The 24,526-nt window shown below is 57.5% G+C and overlaps 1 protein-coding gene across 7 annotated transcripts in view; it reads left to right on the forward strand.

Annotated features, from left to right (window-relative positions):
• Positions 1-24,526, forward strand: part of SYNPO (synaptopodin) — a 50,990-nt gene that overhangs the window by 15,721 nt on the left and 10,743 nt on the right. The window contains exon 1 of one of the 7 annotated variants that reach the window (XM_028527981.2): positions 4,978-5,147. The exons of 1 other annotated variant lie outside the window; for it this stretch is intronic. Coding sequence is in view for 1 of the 6 variants with exons in the window: in XM_036014573.1 (XP_035870466.1) it covers positions 5,622-5,838 (217 nt within the window). In the remaining 5 variants the exon portion in view is untranslated. Of the gene's footprint in view, positions 1-4,977; positions 5,148-5,419; positions 5,839-16,795; positions 16,803-16,920; positions 16,987-19,934; positions 20,147-24,526 lie in introns of those variants that run through there. 5 more of the 7 variants (XM_036014575.1, XM_036014573.1, XM_036014576.1 and 2 more) reach the window with 5 other exon arrangements.

The following is a 24,526-nucleotide window of genomic DNA, read 5'->3' on the forward strand; positions in this document are numbered from 1 at the left end:
CTTGTGGAAGGTACTGAGCGCCAGCTACTTGAGGGTGCTGGGGACATGGCCCTGGGCAACACAGACCTGGTTGCTGCCCTCGTGAAGCTTAGGAGTAGAGACTGCAGACTGATCTACTCTGGTCTCCTCATTGTACAGGGGGGAAACGGAGACCCCGAGTGAGGAAGTTAAGGACCAGGTCACTCGGCCTGTCAGTGACCGAGCTAGACCCACGTTCCTCATCCAGGCCTCAGTTTTCCATCTGTTAGGGATGACAAAGGCAGGACCCCAGGGCTGCAGTGAGGACCCGACCCCCACGGGTAGGGGAGAGCTCTGTGTGAACGGCCCTGAAGGAAGGGAAGGAGGAAGGAAGGGAGGGCGATAATAGGTGGCAGGAGTCGGCGGAGCAGGGCGGGTCAGGGACATGACACTGAATCACCTCCACTGCTGGGCCCTGGAAACCCTGAAGTGGGTCCAGATGGGGAGGATGTGAGCCAGGCCGTGCTCGCTCAGACCTGGGAGGGCTCGTGCGTCAGAAAACTGAAGGAACACTTCATTTCTCTGCAGGCGTTGCTGGCGCCCCGGCTGGCGTCTCACCAGCCATCCTGCCCACTCTTTTTTTCTGAAATAATTCTTTCCAGCCTCTGATCTCCCCCCACGGCCACCCCCACCACCGCCCACACTTGGGTCAAACAGGGAGCCGGGCAAAAGCAAGGAGGGGCCTTCAACACACCTGAGGCAGCAGGGAGGAGGGCCCTGGCACCCGAGTCGTCCCCAGTTCAGTTTCCCTGGAGCCTGGAAGCCCGGGACTTGCTTCCTTCCCCCTCAGAGCCCATGGCTGGGAGCCAGGAGACTCGGGTAGCTGGTTCTATAACTGATGTCAACCAGCCCAGCAAACCCCTTCTCCCTGGCAAGCTTTAGTTTCTTCACCCGTCAAAATATGATAAACACGCGAGCCCCATCTACTTCACGAAGCTGTTGTGAGGTTGCGGTGATCTTAGACGGGCCGATGTCTTGGAAATATGAGAGTAATCTAGAAGAAGCATGTGAAGATGTTGACAATCATTAAAATGCTCGTCATCAACTCAGGAATCCAATAGCAATTATTTGCTAAGCCTGTATTTGCCAAGCCCTCTGTGCTAAGAGCTCTACGTATGTCATTTCATTTAAACTCATCACGACCCCATTAGGGGCATACTGTTTGTATCTCCTACACACAGACGAGGAGACCGAGGATCAGAGAATGGGAGTGAGTTGTCTGAGACTCATGGCTGGCAAGCTGCTGAGCTGTGATTCAGTCACAGCTTTTTTGAAATAAGGGGCTTTGGCCTGAGCCACCACTTTATTCTGGATTTACGAGGGGAAGGCATCTGCCAACACCTGGTGTGGAGGGACATGGCTGGAGGGAGGAGAAGAAGGGACTAGGTCACTTCACAGTATCACATTCTCGTTGGTCTTACTGCTGCCTCTCAAGGCAGGGATTCCGCCCTTGCACAGATGACTCAGCTGAGGCTCAGAGATCGAAGTCCCTGGTCCAAGGTCACAGTCAGGGTGGGAGCTGAGACTATGATCACGTTCTTCTTGCCGCACAGCCTGCTTCATTCCCCTCGTGAACATGCAGCCAGACAGCTATCCAGTTCTGTCCTGAGCATCTCTAGGGACAGAGGAGACAGTAGTCTCAGGGGGTGGCCTGGGCTGGGAAGGCTTCTCAGAGGTGGAAGCAGGGAGGAAGCTGGGTCTCACAGGAGAGTGGAAATCGGGCGCTCTTGGGTCAGAGCCCACATTGGCCTTTCTGCTCCCTTAGGAGAGGGAGTGGCCAGAATACCTTCTTTCTTCCTGGAGACCCATAGGGAAGAGGCCTGAGGAGCTGCCAGGTTATTAACAGATTAGGGCTTTCTTTTAAAACTTCCTCCCATTACTGCCAGAGGATTATAAGTATCTTCAGACAATTACACCCAGCCTTCCACATTATACCGCCTCTCTTCAGTGCTCCCTGACAGCTGTAAGTACGGGCCATGACATCTTCTGCCTTGGACACCCACCACTTGGGGTGGATGGGTGAGTACCAGGGCCATTTCTCTAAGGCCTGAGTACCAGCTAAGCAGGGCAGAGTGTGGTCCTTGGCAGGCTGGATGGTCAGGGGATAGAGAGAGATGAGGTGGGCAGCAGCTCAAGGTCCCTGCCATCGGCTGCCGCCAACTTGGGAGAATGTATGTGGGGGGGGAAGGTGTCAGGTAGGGCTCACAGTCAGGCCTCAGGCGGCACTACTAAGTAAGTCCACAGCTCACCAAGAGAGCCCCACGCTGCAGCTGTCCTCTCCGCAGAGTCTCAGTGGGTCATCCTGGAGGGGCTCGTTGAGATTACTGTGTAGATGATCTTGTAGAGACTCTGAAGCCCAGAGATGGGAAGTAACTTGTCCAAGGTCAATAGTAAATTGGTGGCAAAGCTAGAGCTGGAACCCAGGGCTTCTGCCTCACAGCTCAGCTGCCAGACTCTTGTGCTAAATGCTTTGCATGGGTTACTTCATTTCACACTTTTTAAATCTCTGTTTCACTGATGAGGAAACTAAGGCAAACTGAGTCTACGTGACTTGTCCTAAGTCTCAGGCCTGTGGGTAGAGGAGCTGGGAGGTCTGGCCATCCTTTCCACCGCCCTGTGTGCTGCCTTGTCTCCATGGAGACGAGGCAGCAGGCTGTGTTCTTCCACCCACCTGGGGCTGGGAAAAGGTTGTTCAGGCTCTGGGGGATGCTGGGGGAGGGGTTCTGCCAAACCGTTCTCCCTCCCTCTTGGAGATACTCAGGGAGACTTAGCTCCTCCTCCACTCATGGCTGTGGAAAAGGCACCTTCCTTCCCCTGCAGGCCACTTGTTATTGGGGGCTTGGGGTATCTGGAAGACACTGTGGGAGCCTCTGGGGTGGGAACGAGGGTGTGGATCTGGGTTGTCAGATGAGCCCTGCCCTTGGCCATGCCTGTCTAGCTGAGGCAGAGGAATCTGTGCCCATGATGAGAGCTGGCAGTGGTCACTGGGCCAAGGACACGGCCCCAGACCCTCAGCCCTGTGGGAGAAAAGGCAGTCAGAGAGCCAGGACGCCGCCCACTTCACTTCCCACACCCCCACTGTGGTGACCATGATAGGAGGGCAATGGTTTAGGAGCAGGGCTCACAGGTTCCTGTATACCTCACATGTGTACTCACACATATACACTGACACCCTCATAAATATGCATGGAAACACACATGGTGTATACACACCATGCTGTTATGCAAACATGGTGTACACTCACATCTGCACACATGTGCATGCCCTCAGACACCCAGACATCGTGCACAGGTGTGCATCCACACACACCCTCCCTCAGAGTGCCCTGACCCACACCTGCCTAATTTCCACGTGCATCAGATTTGCATACATAGCTGTAGTCCCACTGAAACATACAAGCACACAGACTCCCTCCCTTAGACACAGGCTAAAAGCATGCTGTTTTCTCCCTTTTCTCCTGCTCACATACCTACACTTTGACATCTCTTTTGCACATGCACACACTTTCTTTTACAGGCATATCCCCTCTTGCACACCCACTGCGACACACCCACATTCAGACCGAACCACTTTCCGTCCTCTTTCCTTTTCCCATCTCTTTCTCTTTCATACCCACCCACACAGTAATCCTGGCCTTTCTCTCTTCTCTCTCTCTCTCTCTCACCCACACAGTTCGTTTCCTGGTTTCCCACAGGCTGGCCTACAGCCATTTTCTTAGCACAGTCACTCACAGGGCAGGCAGTACCCACCCTGATGCCAATCCCCAGGACCCCCTCTGTGCCTCCCACCTCCACCAGGGGCAGCCCCCACACAAGAGCATCCGCAGTGTCAGAGGGTTCTCTGTGACCCACAAGGCAGAGCAGTCAGGGAGGGTTTGTCCTCTCTGTCACCTGATGCCCTGCATTCTGAGCCTGCCCACTGGGGACAGGGAGTGTCCCCAAAGTCTGCCACCTGCAGCTCTAGGTTTGGGTTCCCATCAGCACATTTATGACTTCCTTTAGCAGAAATCTAAACACAGAAAGAACCTTGGCATACAAGACAGATGAAAGTGGAACCACCCTGGTTGAAAGGGTGGGGTACTTGGAACCCAGGGAAACTTCGGTGAAAACCCAGGCCAGCATTTTTTCCAAGTGTAGTTTTGTTTCAAAATTGTTGGCAGTGTGAAGGATGTTTGTTATCAGTCCTGTTTTCAAGCCCACCATGTCTCCCCTGCACTGGGAGGGGGCACCGGAAATCGACTTTGAACAGCATCCCGGGTGGTTCTGATGCTCACTGCCTGCAGGCATGGCACTCTGCTGAGCTCAGTCTGAATGGGGTTTAGTTCAATGCAAAAATGGGGAACCGCAGGCCAGGAGGCACCCAGCGTCCCTGCCCGTGTTGATGCTGGCCCACCGGTTAAGTCAGGGCGCGGCCCCAGGCTGCCGGGAGGTGACAACTTAACTTTGTCTCCATCTGCCTAAGTTCTACCAAGGTCCACAGTTATTCTAGTTACTGGGCCGGAGAGGGTACTGCCCCTGGGGCTGGGGACGTTGGAGGCGGTGCCAGTTATGGGGAAATCACAACGACAGATTTCGAAGGGCGGGGGCGCGGGGGGGGGGGCGGGTAGTGACGAAGATAGAGAAAAGCGGTGGAGATGAGATAGAGGGAGAGACATGAAGAAACTGAGTGGAATAGAAAGCAGAAGCGTTTAGGGAACGACCTAGGGATGTAAAAATGCGGAGGAAACAGAGAGGCAGACAATCAGGCAGCCGAGGGTGAGGCAAAGGAGGAGGAGAAAGGGAGGAAGAGGGGACCCTCCGGGAGACCGGAGGCCGAACCCGCGGGGGGCGGGGCGGGGCGGCGGTGGGGAGTCGCACCTCCGAGGGCTGGGCGGGGCGGGCGGGAGGGGCGGCGCTAGGGCCCGGAGGAGCGGCCATCAGGAGAGCGGCTCGTCGCCCGCCCAGCCCTCCCGGCTCCCGGTCCCGGAGCAGCCCGCTAGGCGGTGGAGGTGGCTGCGGCGGCGCGGGGCGGGGTGCCGGGTGCGGGCGGGAGTGGCGGGGGTCTCGGGGCGGGGCTCCCTGACAGACACGGCCAGGTGCGCAGAGGTGGCGGCGCCGGTGAGCTCCGGGACTGCGCGTGGAGGCTGGAGGTGAGTGAGGGGCGCTGGCCGGCTGGGGTGCCGGCGCGGACCGCACCTCGCCCCTTCCCACCTGTGCTGTTCCCGGTACCGCCTGGTTGGAGGTGGCACCTCTTGGCTCCAGTCCCCGCATGCAGGGTGACCTTGGCCAAGTTGCTTCTACACTCTGGGCCTCAGTTTCCTCATCTGTACGGTGGGGTGGAAGGCGGGCCGGAGAAATCTCGAGGGTCGGGAGCAGCTTAGGGACGGGAGGTCCCCCCCGATGACGGGAAACTACTCCACGGGGCTGCGTGGGCGCTCCAGAGCCGCAGCCCGAAAGCCGATTCGGGACCGGGGCAGCCTCGGGCTCAGGGGTGGGCAGCAGCCGGAGGTCTGCGCCCCCCGGTCCGCTCGGAGAAGGATCGGGTCAGCTGGACTCAGGAAAACGGCGAGTTGGACTCTGCTCGGGGTTGACCAACATGGGCGCCTGTGGGGCAGCGGGACGGCATGTGCCGGCCCGCGGCCCCCCTTCCCGCGGGCGGGGCGACCAGCGCGGGGCTCAGGCTGTGCAGGCGATGTACGCAGGTCGGGAACCGTCCCACCGCGGGGACCACTGGCCTGCCTGGGGAAATCGAAGCCTTTCCTGAGCTTTTAGGGGAGAAGGGGAACTGTCCTAAGAGCTTCACATCTAATTCTCACACCACTACTCCTTCCCATTTGCCAGGTGAACTCGGAGGTGCTGTGAGTGGAGGCTGGGGCTCCTTTCTAACCACCACACAGTGAAATCAGGGGCCCCGTTCAGGGTCCCATCAAGACCTCCCCGCCCCCCACCGTGTTCCATGTCTGGGTTGTCTACAGGGGAGAGAGCAAGCAGGGAAGCAGCACCTGCCCCAGTCCCCTCCCCATCCGGAGTGGCGGTGGCACCGGAATAAACCAACTTGCTGTGTGATCTTGGAGCAAGGCCCCTTCCCTCTCTGGCTCCCAGGGAGGGGGTGGGAAAGGGGTCCCCAAAGGGGTCAACTGCACTGGGGACAGCAGCGCTTGTGGTAGATGTAGGAGTGATCGGTGTGTGTCCCCCAGGTCATGTTGCAAGGTAGAGAATGGGAAGGGATGCTGATCAGAGGGACTAGGGTACGCCGGAGTAAGGGACTGGACCTGCTGGTGCCAGCCTGCCTGCCACCAGCCCCAGGCCTGGCCCCCATCTTCTGTTGGGGCAGAGCCACAAACCCATGGCCTCCTCTCCTCACTACTTGCCATACACCTCAGGCAATGGAATGGGACCCCTCCGGGTAGCTGAAAATGCCCTGCTCTTGCAGGTGGTCCGCTGGCTCTAGTCTTCATGTGAGATCTTAGGTTGGTTCCTCCTCTGGTCCTCAGTTTCCCCATAGTACCACGAGGGGCGTGGCCAAGGATCATTCTAGTGTGATACCCAGAGAACTGCCCCAAAGCACAGTGTTTGCTGCTGAGCCACCCTGGCCCCTCGCCACTTCTTTGCAGGCCATGGGCCAGCTGCCCCCTTCCCCCCACCTCCTAGACTAGTAGCTAAATGCAGCTGTGGTTGGAATCAGCATTTACATAGTTAATACAGGCCTTTAACTCCGCCCTCCTTGTTAGCTTGTTTTCCCCTAAGGTTAAAAAAAAAAGGAAAAGGAAAAGACCGGGTGGCAATCAGGGCCTGGTTCCCAACTGATCCCTAGCCTCTCAGTCAGCATTCTACCTAATGCCCCCACTTTGCAGCTGGGGAGACTGAGGCAGGAGAGGAGAGGAGGTTTGCACAGGGTGAGTCTGTGAGTAGAAGCGGGCAGAGCTGTCTTTCCTTGGGACAGCTGTTTCTCGATAAGTGGGAGAGGGCGCATATAGCAGAGGAGCGTTCTCCCCATCTCCTCCTCACCCCCCACCCCATCGTACCAGCTCCATGGCTGCCATGCGTCCCCCTGAGCCCACCTCACAGCTCTGGGGAGTGGGCTGGGCAGAGCTCAGCCCCCTCCTTCCACCTGCCAAGGACTGTCAGCCCAGGAGGCTGAACACACCTCCAGGCCTAGGGGCCTGCCCTGGGAGGCACCTGTCCCTTCAGAGCAGCTCCCGGGCTCCAGACATGAGCTCATCAGGGCTGCCGATGCCAGGAAGGGAGGGACTGAGGGGGAAGCAGGCAGGGCTGTCCAGATCGGGGCACGGTGGGCCCCTGGGGAAGTGGAGGGGTGCTGTTGTAGAAGATTGCAGGCTCTGGCCCCCATTGTGGTGTGGCAGCAGGGAACAAGATAAGCCAGCAGAGGGTCGGCGGGGGTGGGGATGGGGACAGGCTGCAATGCAGAGACCCAGGTGCTTGGCCAACCTCTGCCACTAGCCTGCTATATGACCTTGGGTGAATCCCTTGCTCTCTACGGACCTCAGTGTCCCTGGCTAGCAATGAGGTGGGGGAGGGGGGTCTTTAGGCATTGGGGTACAATCACGTCTCTGTCCTCAAAGAGTTGCATTTTAATCGAGGAGATAGTCGAGAAAAAGGGAAGCAAAGTAGTCAGCAAGGTAATTTCAGATAGATAAAGTGGCATGAAAAGCAGTAAGCGGTGCTGCTGAGATGGGGAGCGGGCCATGCCCTGTCGGCGGCTGGGGAAGGGCCGTCTGTGGAGGTGACACTGGCACAGAGGCCTGAGTATTATTTGAAGGTGTGGTCATGGCCGGCTCATGGAGGGGGTATGACCAGAACTTAGGGCTGGAAGCATGGGAGGGGTTTGGTTGGGAGGAAGGTGTTCCTGGGGGTGGTAAAGGTCCCACCTAGGAGCTGGGGCTGTGGCGTGTGGGCATTGGCTGTGGGTGTGATAATGCCTTCATCCCTCAGCGCTGCAGACTGCAGACCCAAAAGAGCCTGGGGCCTGTGACCAGGTCACACGGCTGGCCGGGCTGGCTGAGTTAGTCCAGTGTGTATGTGAGCTCAGAGTTCTTTCTGAACTGTCCCTGGACCCCAGGGCTCAATCGCCACCCAGTGTGGCCAGAGGAAGAGCCGCTGCGGGGACAGCCTCCCGGCCCTGTAATTCCAGAGGCTTACAAAAGCCCTCTCTCTCCAGCATGAAATCTTTACCAACTGGCCACTGCCTGGAATTCCACCATCCTAGCTTCATCTTTTCCATTTGGTGAGGCAGTATTGTATAGTACTGTGTGACCCTGCACTACCCTGCCCCGCCCCCCAGGGCTGCTACAGACCCACCAACTCCAAACTACTCCTGTGCTCCCTGCCTCCTGCGAGGCTGATCCACAGATTCCGTGGCTGGAGCCCTGGGCTCTCGTCCTGGCTATCTGGGAGATCTTAAGCATGTTATATAACCTCTCCAGGTTTCTGTTTTCTCATCTATAAGACAGAAACAATAGTAGACCTCATCCTGTACTATTGTTCTGAAAATTAAATGAGATAATATATGCTAAAAAACACCCTATTACTCATTAAATAGTATTGTCGTGTTTTGATCTCTGTTAAAATAGCAAGCCCTTGAGGAGACAGACGCCCATTCACTGCAGGCTCAGGTCTCAGGGTAAGTTACTTTCTGACGCTGGGCCAGGAACAGGTTTTGAGGGTGGGAGGATGGGCACAGCACAGTGGAAAAGGGCCTGGCCCGAGCTTCAGGAATATCAGGAATAGACACTTGAACTTCAACACTTGAACTTCAAGTCTTAGCTAACTGGCTGGTGGTCTCGGACAAATTATTTGCTTCCTTAGGGACTCAGGCCTCTGTTCCGAGCTGCTGTGAAGTGGGCTGAGAAGGATGTGGGGGTCGTGGGGGCGAGAGAGCTCGACAGACTCCAAACACATGGGGCCCGCAGCAGGGGCTGTCACCACAGGGCGCCAGGAAGGGGCAGGACGGAGGGTGGGCTGGCCGGAGACTGGCATTTACCCTCTGGAATAACGTCTCCTGGAGGCTGAGAGTGTTCAAAAGATAAGAGCTGGTGTTCTGGGGAAAGAGTTAATGTTTATGGTTAGGTACCATGTGCCGGGGGGCTGAACTTTCTTTACATGCCCACTACTACATGAAGTAAGTGCTGTTATTATCGGCATTTTATAGATGGGAAACTGAGGCATGGAGAGGTCAAAGGAGCTTCTCAAGGTCACACAGCTGGTAAGGGGCCAGACTGAAACCCAGGCAGTCTGGCCCAAAGCCCGTGCGCTACTACTGCACAACATAGTCTCTCCTGCTTTAGATAGAGCACCAGAGGCTCAGAGGGGCCAAGCACCTGCTTAAGAGCACACAGCACTCCTCTGGGATCCTCATCCTCTCCGACCCTTGGGTCCTTGAAGGAGAAGCCTCACAGGGCTGGGGCAGGGGATCTGAGGTTGGCCCTTGAGCCAGCCCAGCCTCTTTTCTTCCCCTTCCCTCCCCCCAACCCTGGGAACAGGTTGGGGAGCATCAGGTGTGCCCTGGGAGTGTCGCGGGCCTGGGAGGTCCTGCCAGGGCCTGAGCAGTGGGCGTCGTTTGTGTTACGGGGCTGGAGTGGATCCCGAGAGCCTGAGTTGTCGTGGACTCCGTGGAATCTGGCGTGCCTCCCGTCACTGGACAGATGGGGAGACTGAGGTCAGAGAGTCCAGGGACAGGCCCAAGGTCACAAGCAGAAGACACCCTTTTACCCTGGGTCTCCTGTCCTGCCCCTGGGCTGCTTAGTACTTGTGGGCACCGTGGGCAGTGGGACTCGTGGATCCTACCACCCATCCCCAAGGTGGCGCTGGTCTCAGCCAAGACTCGACTCCTGCTATGGGGCCCTTTGGGAGGACACTTGGAGTTGGGGGATGGGAAGGGTGCTGATTAAAAAATAGAATGTCACGCGCATGGGGAGCAAGCATGCTACCACCCAGCCGGTGCCAGTTGGCTCCCCCGTGCCCAGCTGCCAGGTCCCACTCAGGGCTCCTGCTGGGGGCCCCGCCCACCCCACCCTGGCTCTGGGCCTGAGGCCGAACGCTCGCAGCCACCCTCTCCTCTCCCTTCTCCACCCCTGCCCAGCCTCCAGGCAGATGGTGCCCTCGCTGAGCCTGGGTGGGCCTGAAGCTCAGCTGTTGGCTTTAAGCTGTGCCTGGGGTGGAGGGCGTCTGGCATCACCGCACACTGGCTGTGTGGCCTTGAATGAGAGACCCTTTCCCCCTCTGAGCCTCAAGCAAGGACAGAATGATGCTACCGGTTAAAGCTTCTTACAGCTTTCAGAGGCTTTCTCAGAGGCTCTGTCAGATGCACCTCTCATGCAGACCTGACCGACAGTGCGGGAGACCCATTCAGGGAGGTCTTGTGACCGAAAGGCCACTCGGCGGGAGTGTGGCAGGGCAGAGGGCTGCATGCCCAGCTAATCTGGCAAACCCCAGTCCTGCACCACTTCTCCGGGGGAGGCGACGTCACCGGGAAGCACGGGGGTGAAGGCTTTGTGGTAGGAGTGTGAGCTGTGTTTTCGTTCCTTTATTCCTTCATTCAGTCAGCAAATATTTATCGAGCCCCAGCTGTGGCGTGGGGGCAGCGACAGCAGAGAAATGACGACCTAGGTCCCTGCCCTATGGGGGCTGCTGGCCATCCGACAGGGCAGACTGGTGCTAAAACAAATAATGATGGAATTGCAAACCTGAGGAGAGTCTGGAGGAGAGGCAGAGGGTGCTGGGGCACAGGAATGTGACCCCCAGGGCAGGCAGGCGCTCCCTAGGCCTGCAGACAGTCCTGAAGGATGCAAAGTATGGTCGGAAAGGGACGCGGGGGGGACGGGGGGGGTGAGGAGGGAAGGGGCTCGGGCAAGAGCAGCAGCAGTGCTCGGGTGGAGGTGAGAGGTGCATGGCCCCTGTTGGAGCACTTGAAGGAGGGCCAGCGTGGCTGGAGGCTGGAGCACCCTGAGGGGAGCTGCGGCACCGGGGAGGGGCAGTGGGGCATCCGCAGGACCTGGAGCCTGCGAAGGGGTTCGAGGCTGGTCCTAGGAAGGAGGGGCCGTTTCTCCTGCTGGTTTGGGAGGCTGGTCTTGCCTCCTTTCTTTCCTTCTTTCCCTCGGATGTCCATCCTGACAGAGCCGCCAGCAGGCCCCTCTGCCCTCCCCCCGACGCTGCACCGATGACTGACCATACAGCGCTGGGCCGTCTTTTCCTCTCCATGAGCGTTCATGTTTTAATAGCCGCCTGTCGCACCCTGCCTCCCAGGAGGGTGTGGGTCCGTCAGTCCTCAAATGCAAGCAGGAGAGGCCGTGCTCTTGGGCAGGAGGCCGCAGTCACTCAGGCTGAGTGCCTCTGTTCAGGCCAATTTTATTTCCTTTCACTCCTTGTGGGAGCCTGTGGAGCCAGCAGGTTCTGCTCTCAGCTGAATAAAGACCTGCCCCTGAACTAACTCCCTCAGCCTATAATTGCTGCCTTATGCTGAGGGTGCCTTTTCCCACTTCAGACACCTTCTGTGCAGCCCGGAGCCCCCAGGACCAAGCCCTTGCAGGAGTCAGGAGGCCTGGGTTCTGAGTCCCGCTCCACTACATGCTCTCGGCACATCCCCTTTGCTCGCTGGGCCTTGGTGTCTCCCGCTGTTTTATAGAGAAACACTAGTTTTTCCATACTCAGTGTATGGCTGCTGGAGGCAATTTCAGCATCACCCAGAAGCTTCTCAGAAATGCAGGCTCTCAGGCCCAGCCCCAGACTTCCCGAATCGGAATGTGCAGTTCAAGAACACCCGAGTAACTACTGTGTCCGTTGCAACATGAGAGGCACTGTTCTAGATCAGTCATTTTTTACACTGAGGAAGAAAAACTAACATCCAAAGCTAGAGAATCTCCCTCTCTGAAGTTGTACGTAGGAAACGAGGAAGAGGGGAAGCACCCACTCTGTATTTATCCATCACACGACGAGGGAGCAGGAGGAGGAGGGTCGGGGGGCAGGTCAGAGGACTGTGCTTTGACAGACTGGGAATCAGAAGAGAGGAGGAAGGATAAAGCAGCTCTGGCGGAGGAAGGGGGGCGACCTGGCTTCTCAGGCCTCTCCCTCACCCTTGGAGAGCTCCTGGCCAGGAGCCTCAGCGAGCCTTTCAGCGCTGACCTCCAGGGTCCTCTGTCCATGGGTTTGGAAAGACATGTTTGGAGGGAGGGAGGGTGCTTGCCGGGCCACAGCCCAGCGATGTCTCTCCCTGCGTGTCCCCATCTTGAGGTCCTGCTGTCTTGCCCGTGGAATCCCTGAAAGGGTAGCCGGTGCTATTCTTAGCGTGACAGAGTGGCGAGCAGAGAACACGCTAGTGCATTATTTATGCCTCTGAGTCAACAGGATTACATTCAGGGCTCCTGGGACATGGCCCTCCCTTCCTCCCTGCCTTGGCAGGTGGAGGGCACTTCCCAGGAACCATAAGTCATCCCTTCTGGCCTGGCTGTTCCCGCTCAGGGCCTCGGGCCCCCCGAACTGGGAGATGGACCGTGAAGCACAAGGGCGAGCTAGGACTAGCAGAGAGCTGCTTTGGCGATGCCACTTCTTCATTGGTCAGCACGTTCTTATTGAGCACGTGCTGCACGCCGTAGGCATGGGGACGCCGATGGCTGAGACAGAATCCCCGCCTTCCAGGGGCTCACACCTTAGCCTGCCAGCTGGTGGTGTTCCATCCTCCCAGGAGGGCATGCGCCAGGCCTGAGGCCAGGTACTTGGCACCTGCACAACCTGCTCCTCACAATCGCCCTGCAGGGTGGAATTTAGGAGACTCTTTTACAGAAGAGGAAACTGAGGCTCAGCATGTACAGGGCTTGCTGAGGGTCACCATCGCCAGTGGTCAGCTCAGCTGGGACGTGAACTCAGGGTGGCTCGAACAGAAGGACCATTTCAGGTCCAGTGGCACGTGGAGTGCTGGGGCCTTGGGAAGCCCCTGCCCTGCCCAGTGAGGGGACCCTCTCAGGACTGGAAGGACGCTGACCGGCTGAGGTGGGCCCATGCACTGTGAACCTTGAGTTATTGAAGAGGTGGTATGTGTCCAGGGTTTTTGTAAACCTGGAGTGAAAGGATAGTACCGTGTGGGCGGGAGGTCAGAATCTTATGGGAGGAGGTGACAAGCCCCCAGGCGGCACATCTCGCGAGGCTGAGCCAAAGACCTGAGCTCTGTGAGATCCCCTTGGCCTTTCTCGAGTCCGTCTTCTGGTCCGTCAGATAGTGCGGCAATCCCTGCTCTGTTTCTGCCTCTGACGGGTGTGACGGTGCCAGGGAAACTATATAAAAATGTTGTGCATATTCCAGGGATGGTATATAATTGGTATATATATTTCTGTGTATAAATATACGGGGTCCGGCACAAATAACACCCCTTTTTTTATGACAAACTCTTTTGTTACAAAATCATAAGCGTGTCATTCTGTAACATGACAACATCACACTCAAGCACAACATATGACAGATTACGTGAAATGTTTAAATTAAGACCATAAATTTTGACACCCATATTATTACCCCACCAACCACACTCAAGCAGGCCTTACTCCTGCTGGACACTGTATTTTCTTAAGTGTATTTTTTAGCATTATGCATTTCTTACATGTTCACCTGCTTATAAACACATTTATAAAATCATGGGCTCTAAAGCCTTCAGGGAGGCTGTTTACGTGCGTATTCTGTGGTCCTGGGTCTGGGATGGAGCCTAGGAATCTGCACGTTGGACACACTCCCTGACAGGTTCCGGAGCTCCACAGGTTTCTGAGCTGGATCAGGAACAGTCTTTGCCCGAGGCCTCACGGGGAGCTGGAGACCGAAAGCCAGGCCTGCACACTCAGCCCGCCCTCTCCTCCCACTCTCCAGCTGCCCAGAGCAGCCTAAAGGGATGTAGCCGGGATGGGGATGACTACTGTGAGCAAGGATGGTGGTGGCAGCTGATAACATGTGCGTGCTGTGTCACACATTTTACAGGGCCCTTCCGATTAACTGCAGTAGTGGTAGAAAGGGGACAGTCTCCACAGGAACAGGATCCCCTGGGACACTGGAGCACCAGGTGGCAGGTTTTAACATACCCCTGGAAAGGAGAAACCATGACTGAGGCACAGAGATGCTGAAGAAGTGAATTTGAAACTGCACCACGGAGCACTTAACCATTCTCCGGTAACATGTGCCCTACAGGCAGGGACTGCCAGTGACTCCCTTCCCTGGAGACAGGGCAGTCTGGCCGGAGGGAGACACCTGTGCCCGCCCACACGGTGTGTCCTTGCTGCAGGCACCTCCGTGCCAGTCTGCTGCCTGAGTACCTGTGTGCCTCCATGTGCATACCTGTGGGTGCTCAGTGTGCGCACATTCGTGTGTGGATGCTGGCTTCTCTGGGTGTGCACGCACACACTCTGCTTCAGGTAGTGCAGAGGTGAAGCGAGCAGCACCTCTGTGTGTGTGTGTGCGTGCAGGGGGAGGCACGCTACTGCCCGCCAGGCTCTCGCCAGCCTTGAGAAGCTGGTGAGCACGTGTGCGTGTTGCAGGGTGTGTGTGTGTGTGTGTGTGTACAAATGAGGGCAATGCAGGGGTCTTTCAGACCTCAAAGGGCAGAGGGAGAAGGGCCATGAGAGAACCCATTTTCCCCATTTGTGGCCCACTGCCACATGGCGTGCGCCACCCTCAAAGCTTCCGGGCACCAGCCTCCCCCCCACCCCCCCCACCCCCGCCACGGGGCCTTAGCACCAGCTCTTCCCTCTGCCTGGTCTCTTTCCCTAGGACATGCTCCATTCACTCCCTCACCCTGTTCACTCCCTTACTTGGATGTGACTTCTCAGGGATGCCTACTTCAGTGATCACATTTACCTTCGCACACCACTCCTCCATTTATCTCCTGTCCGTCCCTGCTTTACTTTTCTCTGTAGCGTTTACCACCTGACTTACTTGTCTAGTTGCTTGCCCGTTCATCTTGCTCCACTACCAAAATGCAGGCCGCTCCTCTTCGTGGCTGTGAATAGCACCTGGCCCGAGGTTGGTGTGCAATAAATGTGGGTTGAATAAATGGGTCCCTGCACCCCCTAACTCACTTATGTTCTTTGGGCTGTCTAACTGTTGTCACTGCTGTGTCCACTTTCACCTCGCCCTGAGCAGTAATATGCCTTTCGCAGGATTGGTGTGTTCATGATGCTCCTTTCCCACTACGCTTGCACGATTTCCATAACTATTAAGATTTTGATGATCAGGGTATCACCTAAACCCTTTCACTTCCACTAGAGGTGTGGGGGCACCATCCTCTAGGAATCGAGGGTCCAGGCCAGCCCCCTCTGAGAACACACGAACAGACTGAAGCCCAAAGAGGGTCAGGAATGAGTCCAGTGTGTCACCCCACGTGTGACAGGACGCACACTGGAACCAAATCTCAGGCCCCCAGTCTTCCTTTGCAGTTTGAGGGACAAGGGGAAGGTGGGGCTGGATGATTCGGCCTCTCCTGTGGCACAGGCTTCTCCTGCTGGAGGAGAGCCAGGCAGACCTGGTAACTGGTACATGGCATGGGGGGTGCGGCAGGGCCTCGGTGCCCTTCTGGCTGCTGGGCTGTGTACCCCACGATGGCGGCCAACCTCGGCTGTTCCTTTCTCCCCAGGAGTCTTGGACCTGGGCGCTCACATCTAGCAAGAGGCAGACCTGGGATTCAAACCCTGGTCTCTGGAGCCAATCCAGCACACTGGCTAGACACTGACGCTGGGGTCCCGTTGCAGAGAGCATTCTGGGGGGTGAGGGAGTGAGCGTGCGGTAGTTGGGCTGTGCTGGTTGGGGCCGAGCCGGAGAGAGGCCAGGCCCACAGAGGGCTGCGGAAGCGAGGGAGCCAGGCAGAGCCCCAGCCTGGTGGACTTGTGCAGAGGCGTGTCTGTGTAGAAGGCTAAGTCAAATCCCCCTCAGGTGTGCACAGTGCTGTGTACTAGAGAAATCGTTTCTGCGTCTCATTGGCTCAGCAGTGGCCCTGCTAGGCAGATATCATCTTGTGTTACTGATGAGGAAGGTGGGACTCGGAGAGAGGAATGATTTACTAAAGGCTGCACGGGATGCCTTGGGAACAGGCCTCACCCCCGGCTGGGTTTGGTAAAGGAGGGCTGGCTGGCTGGCTTGCTGGGAGGTGGGAAGGCAGGCCGGCTGAATGAACGTGGAAGTGAGACGCAGGAGCAAAGCCCGCAAATGGCTGGAGGCTGAGATAAATTCCGTGGCTCACAAAACCTTGCTGAGCCCTGGTTCCCTCATCTGTACGATGGGCATAACACTGCTCTCAGGTCACAGATTGCGAAATAAAACAAAACAACCTAATAAAATAATGATAATGCTGAAACCGAATGCCGGGAACATAAGAAGCAACCTGAGTAACAAAAGGGAAGTGCACCTGGCCTCTGACAAGTTTGCCTACCAAGGCCACCTGTTCCCAGGCCTTCTCTGGCAGATGCCCGGGAGCCTGAGACCCTGAGAGTGAGCCCCGCCTGGAGGAACTGGGAGGGGCGTGGGGGCGGGGCTGTGTGTCCAGGCGCCCCCGTGAGACCCTCCCAGCGCGGCAGGGGGATACAGCCTCAGCCTGGAACGGCTCCCTCTGCTGTCAGTGCCCCGCTGCGCGCTCTGACTCCAGCCTGCCTGGGACGTCATTACCATTCCTCGTGCGTTTTTTCCCCCGGTTATTTATTTTTCTGTGCGGAAGGAATGTGGGGAATTTACCACAGGGCGCTGGCCTTCGCTTTTGGCTGCTGGGCGGCTCTTCTATAAGAGGGAAGCAGTCGAGACAGATGGCTAAGGCCGCGGAGGCGGAGGTGGAGGCGGCGGAGGGTCCCCGCTGAATCAGTGGCCCCGGGAGCGGGGCGGTTATGTAACCCTCCCGGAGGCTCGAGGCAGACAGCGCAGTGCTCCGGGACTCTGGGCGTGAGCCTGGAGGTGTCGGAGGCCCATTGGAACTCCACGTGGACCAGCCCATTCGCCTCTGGGAAAGCCCAGCGGGTGTGTTCCTCTGATGGGCGCCTTTCTGTCCACCTGGCCTTGAAGTGGGCTGTGGTGGGTGTGGGGAGGGGAGTAGGGCAGCGGGGAGAGCTTTCCAGCCTCTGCTGGGCCGTCCCATTGCTTGGAATACCTTCACATCTCTGTCTCTTTTTTCCCTCCTTCCCTTCTTTTTTCTTTCTCCTTTTTTCCTTTCTCTCTCCCTCATAGTTTTTTATTGTGTTTTTTTCCATTACCAGTTATCCCCCTTACACACTCTTCCACTTCCACACCACCCACTTCCGCGGCCACCGCACTGTTGTCTGTGCCCCTGAGTTCTTTTCCCTTTTTGCTCACTCCCCCCGCCCATCAGCAGCCCCCACCCTGGAGCTTTCCGCCTGCTCTCCATCTATGCGTCTGTCTCTGTTTGGTGGTTAGTTCAGTTTGTTCACTGGTTTCCACATACGAGCGATCACATGGTGTCTGTCTTTCTCTGGCTGGCTTCTTTCACTTAGCATAATGCACTCCACACCGATCCGTGCTGCCACAAAGGGTAAAGTTTTCTTTTTTTGTTGCTGAGTAGTATTTCATTCTGTAAATGTACCGCAGTTGTCTTATCCATTCATCTGCGGATGGACCCTTGGGGTGCTTCCACATCTTGGTGACTGTAAACAACGCTGCAGTGAACACAGGGGCACGTATGTTCTTAGGGTTTCAGGTTTCTCTCACATCTCCGTCTTTCAAGACTGAGGGCATAGGCCCCTCCCTCCAGGAATACTTCCCAGATTGCCTCATCCCAGTTCCTCTTGCCCTTGGGCTCTATATTCTCCCAGCGGCTAACGGAATAGTCTGCCTCTTAGGTCATCTCCCTCTTGGCCCACAGACGTGTTGCTCCCTCCTCCCCCCACCCCTCCCTGCCACCCTCGGTCCCCACAAACCACCCGCTGATCCCTGCTGTGGAGTCTAGACAGACCTGGGATGCAGATGAATCTAGAATGCACCTCCCTGAATGCGGGTGGATTCGGACTGTGGGAGTGCTCGTCCTACAGCCATGTATCTCGTCCACACTCGTGAACCCCCTGCTCGGTGATGGTCTCGGCTGAGGATGGAGACCAGCTGCTGTCCCAGGCTGCCAGAGGGCCGAGGGGAGGAGCGACATCTCTGTAGAGGGCCCAGAGTGTGCCAGGCCCAGGCTGGGGCAGGGGCTGGGGACCCAGAAATGGCCTAGGCCCAGCCTGGCCCCTGGCAGAGGCACAGTTTAGGGGGACTATCGCTACCCCGCCCTGGTTTGCCACCTTTTTTGTTGCCTGGGTGAAGGGTTTCCTCTGGAAGGGAGGGCGTGGCAGTAGTTCTGTGTTCCCAAGGCTCCCAGGGCTGGGGTGGTGGAAGCTGAAGCAGCCAGGGAGGGTGTGGGGGGGTGGGCAGCCTGAGCAGGGCTGGACCGGGAGGTGGGAGCCCGGGTCTGAACTTGGCTCTCGGTGAACCAGCCTTTTCCAGCTTGCTGTGCACCTGGGGCTGAGCCTGCCTCTCTCCCTGTGTCACCATTTCCGAGTCCCTGAAAATCTAGTTGTAGATTAAAGTTTAGGTCAGCAGTGAGCAGTGCTTGTGGCCTATAGGGATGGCTGCCAGCCAAGGCCACAGCCAACTTGGGAGCCCTTTTCTCAGTTCCCCCCAACCCACCCATCCTGCTCTGCCTAATCTCAGCCCATGGTCAGCAGGGAGATACCAGGAGTTGGGCCAGGCCTGGCTTCCTTCCCCTTCAGCCTTGGTTTCTGAGCTTTCCCAACCTATTGTCTCTGCCATCCAGCCTTCCTGCTCTGAAGCCCCTGGGCCAGGTTCAGCAGGGGAGGAGCACTGATCTACAAGTCTGAATGGATTGATAAGGGCTTCCTGGAGGAAGTGGCAGTGGAGCTGGGCCTGGGACACTGGGTGGGGAAATGTGTGTGCTTTGTGGGCAGAGCTCTTGAGAAGGAGGTGCCCAGGCTTGGGATCAGCCAGACTCCCAGTTCCAACTACACTCTGCCTGCCCCTTGCTGGCTGCGGGACCTGGGGTGAGTGCTCGAACTCCCCGGACCTCGTTTTCCTCACCTGTCACATGGAGGTAAGGGAGCCTCCCTTAGGAGCTGCCGTGAGGAATCGATGAGAAAACGCATGCTGAACCCTGAGCTTGGCAGCCTCTGGTGCTCCTTGCATGTTGGCTGTCGTCATCCTCGTCGGGTTCATTCTTATTCTGTGAGCACCAGGGAAGGTGTGGAGGTCCCTGCCCCCGAGCTTCCTGGGGGAAGTTACGTTCAGTCCCAGATTGCTGCAGAGCAGCCTGGCGCACAGGAGAGGCCCTGGACTTGCCCCTGGGCCACCACGGGTTTGAATCCCAGCTCCGCCTCTGACCAGCTGTGCCCCCTTGGGCAAGTCACTTCGCTGCTTCTTCTCCAGCACAGAGGTGAGGGGCTGCTGACCTGGTGGACTGCCGTGAACGCAGCCAGGCCTGGCATGCCGTGAGCACAGCCTGAAGGGTAACTCTCAGTAAAACGAGCGATGTGCAAAGTGGTGAGGTAATCGAATGCCGCAGATTCACGGGTGCTGGGGAAGCTTTTGGAGGACTGGTGGCGTCTGAGTTGGGTGGGAAGGCTGGGGCCCGCAGAAAGGATGTGAGACAGAGAAGCGTTCCGGGGGAGGTGTCTGTGCCAACCCCACAGCAGAGGTAGGAGCTCGTGGCACAGGTGTGGGAGCCACAAGCCGTTGGACTCCCTCTGGCCGCTGCCGCTGCCACTGCCGAGTGTGCCGGGAGCAGGGCGGCCAGCAAGCTCTCGGGAGGGAGGCCCTGACGTCAGGGGCTCTGAATGCCACCCTGAGGGCTTGCTGCTTGGTTCTCTGTGTCCTGGGGAGGCAGGAGAAAGGCACGAGGATGAATCTGGCCGAGTGGGGCGGGTAGATTGGCGGGGGAAGAGGCTGGGGGCGGAGAGGCCATTTAAAAGGCTGTTGCAAAATCAGTTTTCCTGATAAAGAGCTGGGCTGAGTCATCCGTGGAGGAGAGAAGTCAGATCCAGCTCCTCCGCGTTGCTGTCGATGTGGGATTTTCCTCTCTGTCAGTGAGGCAATTGGCTGCCTCTCCCAGAGGCTTGGAGAACCGAGGCCGGCTCGGCACTCAAGGGGAAACTGGGCTGCAAGGGAAGACCCAGCCGGAGTGAGTAAGATGAGCACTCAGAGGTGCCTTTGTGATTTGGGGGGTGTGGCTTAGGGCCTATAGCATCCCTCTCTGGTCTCAGTTCCCCTCTGGGCATCCAGGGAGAGGCCTATGGTGGCTTCTGCTGGCCTTGTTGGTGGCAAGGCTGGAGCTAGGTCTGGGGCTCCCCACTCTTGTTCCCGTGCATCTCTCATGTCCTGGCAGTCCTTCCCACCTTAGTCTGAATTATTCTCCTCCTGAGAGGAGCTCTGGCAGTCTGCCGGGACTCAGTCAGGTTGCACTCACCAGGACTTTGGCATGGATAGAGAACTCCCCAGAGAACGGAGGCTGTGTCATTTCCTCCTTTCAGCAGGGAGGATATAGGGCAGGGGCTGGCAAGGTAGCCAGACCATTACTCAGGCCAAGTTCATCTTCCTGCCCCCAGCTGAGCCAGAGGTTGTGCGGCGGCCAGCCATTGGTTTCTTCCTGACCCCACTAGGAGGGCAGTTTACCCAGCCTGTTTACCTGTCCCATTGCCAAGACTCCCAAGTGGCCAGAGCGGGCTGCTTCCAGCCAGTCTCTATTCCTACCTCTGGCTCCCTGTCCCGCTCCACCCTTCCCGGGCCTGGATACTCCCATTGACGGCAGCCATGTGAAGGAACATTTCCTTGAATTCTCTCCCTGCCCTGACCTTCTGCTCTGGCCTCCCTTCCCCTGCCTGCCCCACCTCCCTCCTTCGGATCCTTCGTCCAGACAGGCCTGATGGTGGGCAAAACAGGCAGCTGCCTGCCGAGCCGATGGGGTGGGAGGAAGGGCGTGTCCCCGCCTGAACACAGCTCGAACTCAGGTCTCCCGACTCCCAGCACACATTCTTTCCACTGCACTAGTCTTTTATGTCCTAGCAGTCATTTCTGCCTTAGTATGAATGAGTTTGTCAGCTCTTCTCCTGAGAGGAAGAAGGGAGAGAAAGCATGAGTTGTTCCAGGCAGCTGAAGATGCAGGAGAGAGAGAGGGCACTGCTGGGCACTGATCAGGAGGCGAGGAAACAGGTTCTGCAGACCATCGTCCAGGAGCACCGGAGCCTCTGTCGGTGCCCCTCCCTCCAGAGTCAGGGTCAGGGAGGCAGAGTGGCTGAGAAATGTGGCTCAGCAGCCAGACTCTGAGTTTTGAATCCCCGCTCTGCCGCTTGCTCTGCCACTTGCAAGTCGTAGGATCCTGGGCAGGTCTCTCTGAGCACGGATTTCTGAGAGGAATGACAGTATGATCTCTGGAGGTTGTTGGGAGGATTGAAAAAGATGATGAGTATAAAGCATGTTGCACAGCACCTGGGCTGTAGTGAGGGCTCAGTAATGACCGCAGCCATTGCAACCTCGTCCTAAGGCAGTACTCGGGGCTTCCTGTCCCCCTCCCCCACTTGGGGATTGAACCCCGGTGGACCCTGGTCTCCCCAGCTCCCTCACCATCTCAGGCAGCTCTTCCTTGCACCTGCCCTCACCCCTTCCTCTCCTGAAGGCCTGTCGTCAGAGCTCCTGATCCATTGTCCAGTCTAGGGCTTTCCAGGGCCAGCACCCCAGCCTGGCCCTGCAGAGGCTCAGAGAAGAGGGGGTGCTGCGACTTGCACAGGTGCAGGCTGTAACCAGGCTGGGGGCTTGCACAGGTTGGGGGCTCGGCGAGGTGCCTGTCCCCTGCAGCCCTTGGCCACCTCCTGCCTCTCTGACACCAGAGAGCATGATTTTAGACCCCCCTGGCTGGGGCATTGCCAGGGGTGGCAGTTCCCTAGTCTGAGGAATTTCGGGTGGAACTGTCTCCCCTGGTGCCCTGCAGTGGGGGACTCTGGGGTGCCCATAGTTGGCTCAGCCCCATCCCCTCTGCTTTTTTCATGCAGGATGGCAGAAATCATCTAGACTGCTAGCTCAGTCTGCTTCAAACCTCCTGATGAATTCCTTTCCCATGGAGTCACTGCGGGCTGGGGTAGAGGGCACGGAGCTTCCTCAGAGGCAGGCTCTCTCACCTCCTGGCCGCTTTGGCCACGTTCCTGCTGCCTCAGAACAGCGGCCTGGGGGAGGCTCCATGTCTAGCTGGGGACCAGCAGACCAGGCCAGGGCCCCACCGCCCTCTCTGCAACCGGCCCCCTCTCTGAGCCACCCAGGCTGGCCTATCCCTGAGGGCCTGCATGCTCTGCCATTTGAGAGTTTTCCAAACCCATGGCCTTCAGGACTAGTGTGGGGTGTGGGGATAGGACTGAAGCAGAGAAGGTGGGGGCGGGGGGAGATTGATAAAAGTTCAGGGCCCTCTGGAGTTCTGGATTATGAGCCTCACATTGTGGGAACCTGCTAGCCAGAAAGTGTGGTGCTCGCTGGGTCAGGGGTGAGCCGGTTGCACTACTTTCTGGCCCTGTGACCCTGGGCCGCTGACTTCACCTTGCTGAGCCTTGGTTTTCTCTTCACTGAAAAGCAGATAATAATAGTTCATGCTTCATAGGGATGTCACGGGAATGAAACGGGACCGCACACGTGAGGCACATGGCTGGGCTCACAGGGCGAGTGCAGTGCGTGTCCGCTGCGACCGCTGCTCTGGCTGCGTGTGTGTCCTGAGGCCCGTCAGTGGGGCTGGGGTGTTGCCCCTGGCCGTGCCACGTGGGGATGCGCTTTGTGTCTGGGAATCTGTGCAGGGCTGTCAGGTTAGAAAAAGGAAGCGTTTTCTCTAGGTGGCATTCGGGGGCAGAAGTTAGTGTAAGGAACCACTTTATAGCTGAGGACTCTTTACAGGTAGAAGGCCCCTCTCAGGGTAGTGACCTCCCTGTCCACTGAGTGTGTAATCAGAGGCTGTGCCCTCCAAGGCACACCTTTAGGGATGCAGAAATTGGACCAGGTGACAGCCATTTCTGAGTTGCTGAGGTTCTGTAATATAAGGCAACAATGCCTCCTACCCACCCCCAGAATTCTGGAATGCCTGCTGTGTGACCTTAAGAGGGTCACCTCTTCTCTCAGGACCCTAACCTGTGAGTGCTTCTCCTTTGCTAGAACGTCTGAGCCCTTCCAGGGAGAAGAGTGGGGTCACCAGTCCCACCTCATGCCCGGGCAGCGTGAGCCCTCTGCCCATGAACCTTGGCTTGAGGACACTGAGCCTCCCAGCAGCTGTGACCTCACTGCAGCCTCCCAGTGCTTTGTCACCTGCTCAGTTAAGGAAACTGGCTCCGAGAGGTGCGGTGACTTGCCCAGGTCACCCAGCCAGCAAGTGGCAGAGCCCAGATCTGGGCCACGAGACCCGGTTTCTGCACAGAGCAGAGAAGACAGACACCGTGTAGCTGAGCAACCTCTCGGGGCCCCTCTACCCTCCCCCCAAACCAGTCACCTTGCATCGGTAGGGTGACCCAGGCAGGAGGGGAGCCCTACCAGGAGGGAGCGGGTGTCGGGGGCACATGGCATAGGCTGTGTGCTCTCGCTGTCCTGGACATGTGGGCGCAGGTGTTGGGGCGGGGGCAGGTCCTGATGGGAGGTGGAAAGAATGGGGTTGGGGCCAGACAGCCTGTGGCCGCTGGGCCTGGTCCCAGTGAAACTGCTGCCACAGCCTTTCTGCTCTGTGTGGCCTCCCTGCTGACCCTAGCAGGAGCCCTGCCCAGCACCAGGCTCTGGACCTCAGTTTCCTCATCTATAAAATGGGGGTAGCAGTGACATTGCTCCTCTGTAAGGGCCCTTCCAGCTCTGAGTCTATGAATTCTGAGCCTCACTGGCAGGATGCCTAGAAAACTGTCCCTGGACGCTCACTCAGCATGTCACGGCCAGTGCTAATGAGGGGAAGGGAGGAGGAAGGGCAAGGTCAGATTCCTCCAGAACTAATTAGCTTCCCGCAGTGGGAGCAGGGGCTGGGGAGGAATTTTCTCAGCCACTGAGTGAGCTGCTAACCCTGACCACAGCCCGTCCCAGCCACCTGTCCGCCGGCCCATTTGCTCGGGCACCCATTTGTTTGGTCGCTGTTCCATAGCATAAGCTGAGCACTGACTGTGTGCCAGCAGTGCACTCACAGAAGGATGGGGTCTGACCCCAGCCTGACCCCCGGCCTCAGGCCCCAGCCTCCAGCCCCAGACTGAACCCCGAAACCTACTGACTGTGTTCCCCCGTGTGTCCCAAATGGACCTTTAGAAACCAGTATGGCCGTGGACCCAAGGAGAGCTGGTGCTGACCCCAGCTTCACCGCCCTGTGCAATGTGACTTCGGCTGAGCCGTTCACACGTCTGTGGACCTCGTGTTCCGTTTCTGTAAAACAGGGGCGAGTGGTGCTTGTCTCCCGGGGTTCTTGTGAGGATAACACGAAATAGTGCAGTGTTCTAGTATCACCGCCGCTGAAATCAGCCCCATTTATTACTTTTATAACATTAAACTGTGAGCATCTTAAAAATGA

The sequence above is a fragment of the Phyllostomus discolor genome, chromosome 13 (assembly GCF_004126475.2).
Source record: "Phyllostomus discolor isolate MPI-MPIP mPhyDis1 chromosome 13, mPhyDis1.pri.v3, whole genome shotgun sequence".
NCBI lineage: Eukaryota > Metazoa > Chordata > Mammalia > Chiroptera > Phyllostomidae > Phyllostomus > Phyllostomus discolor.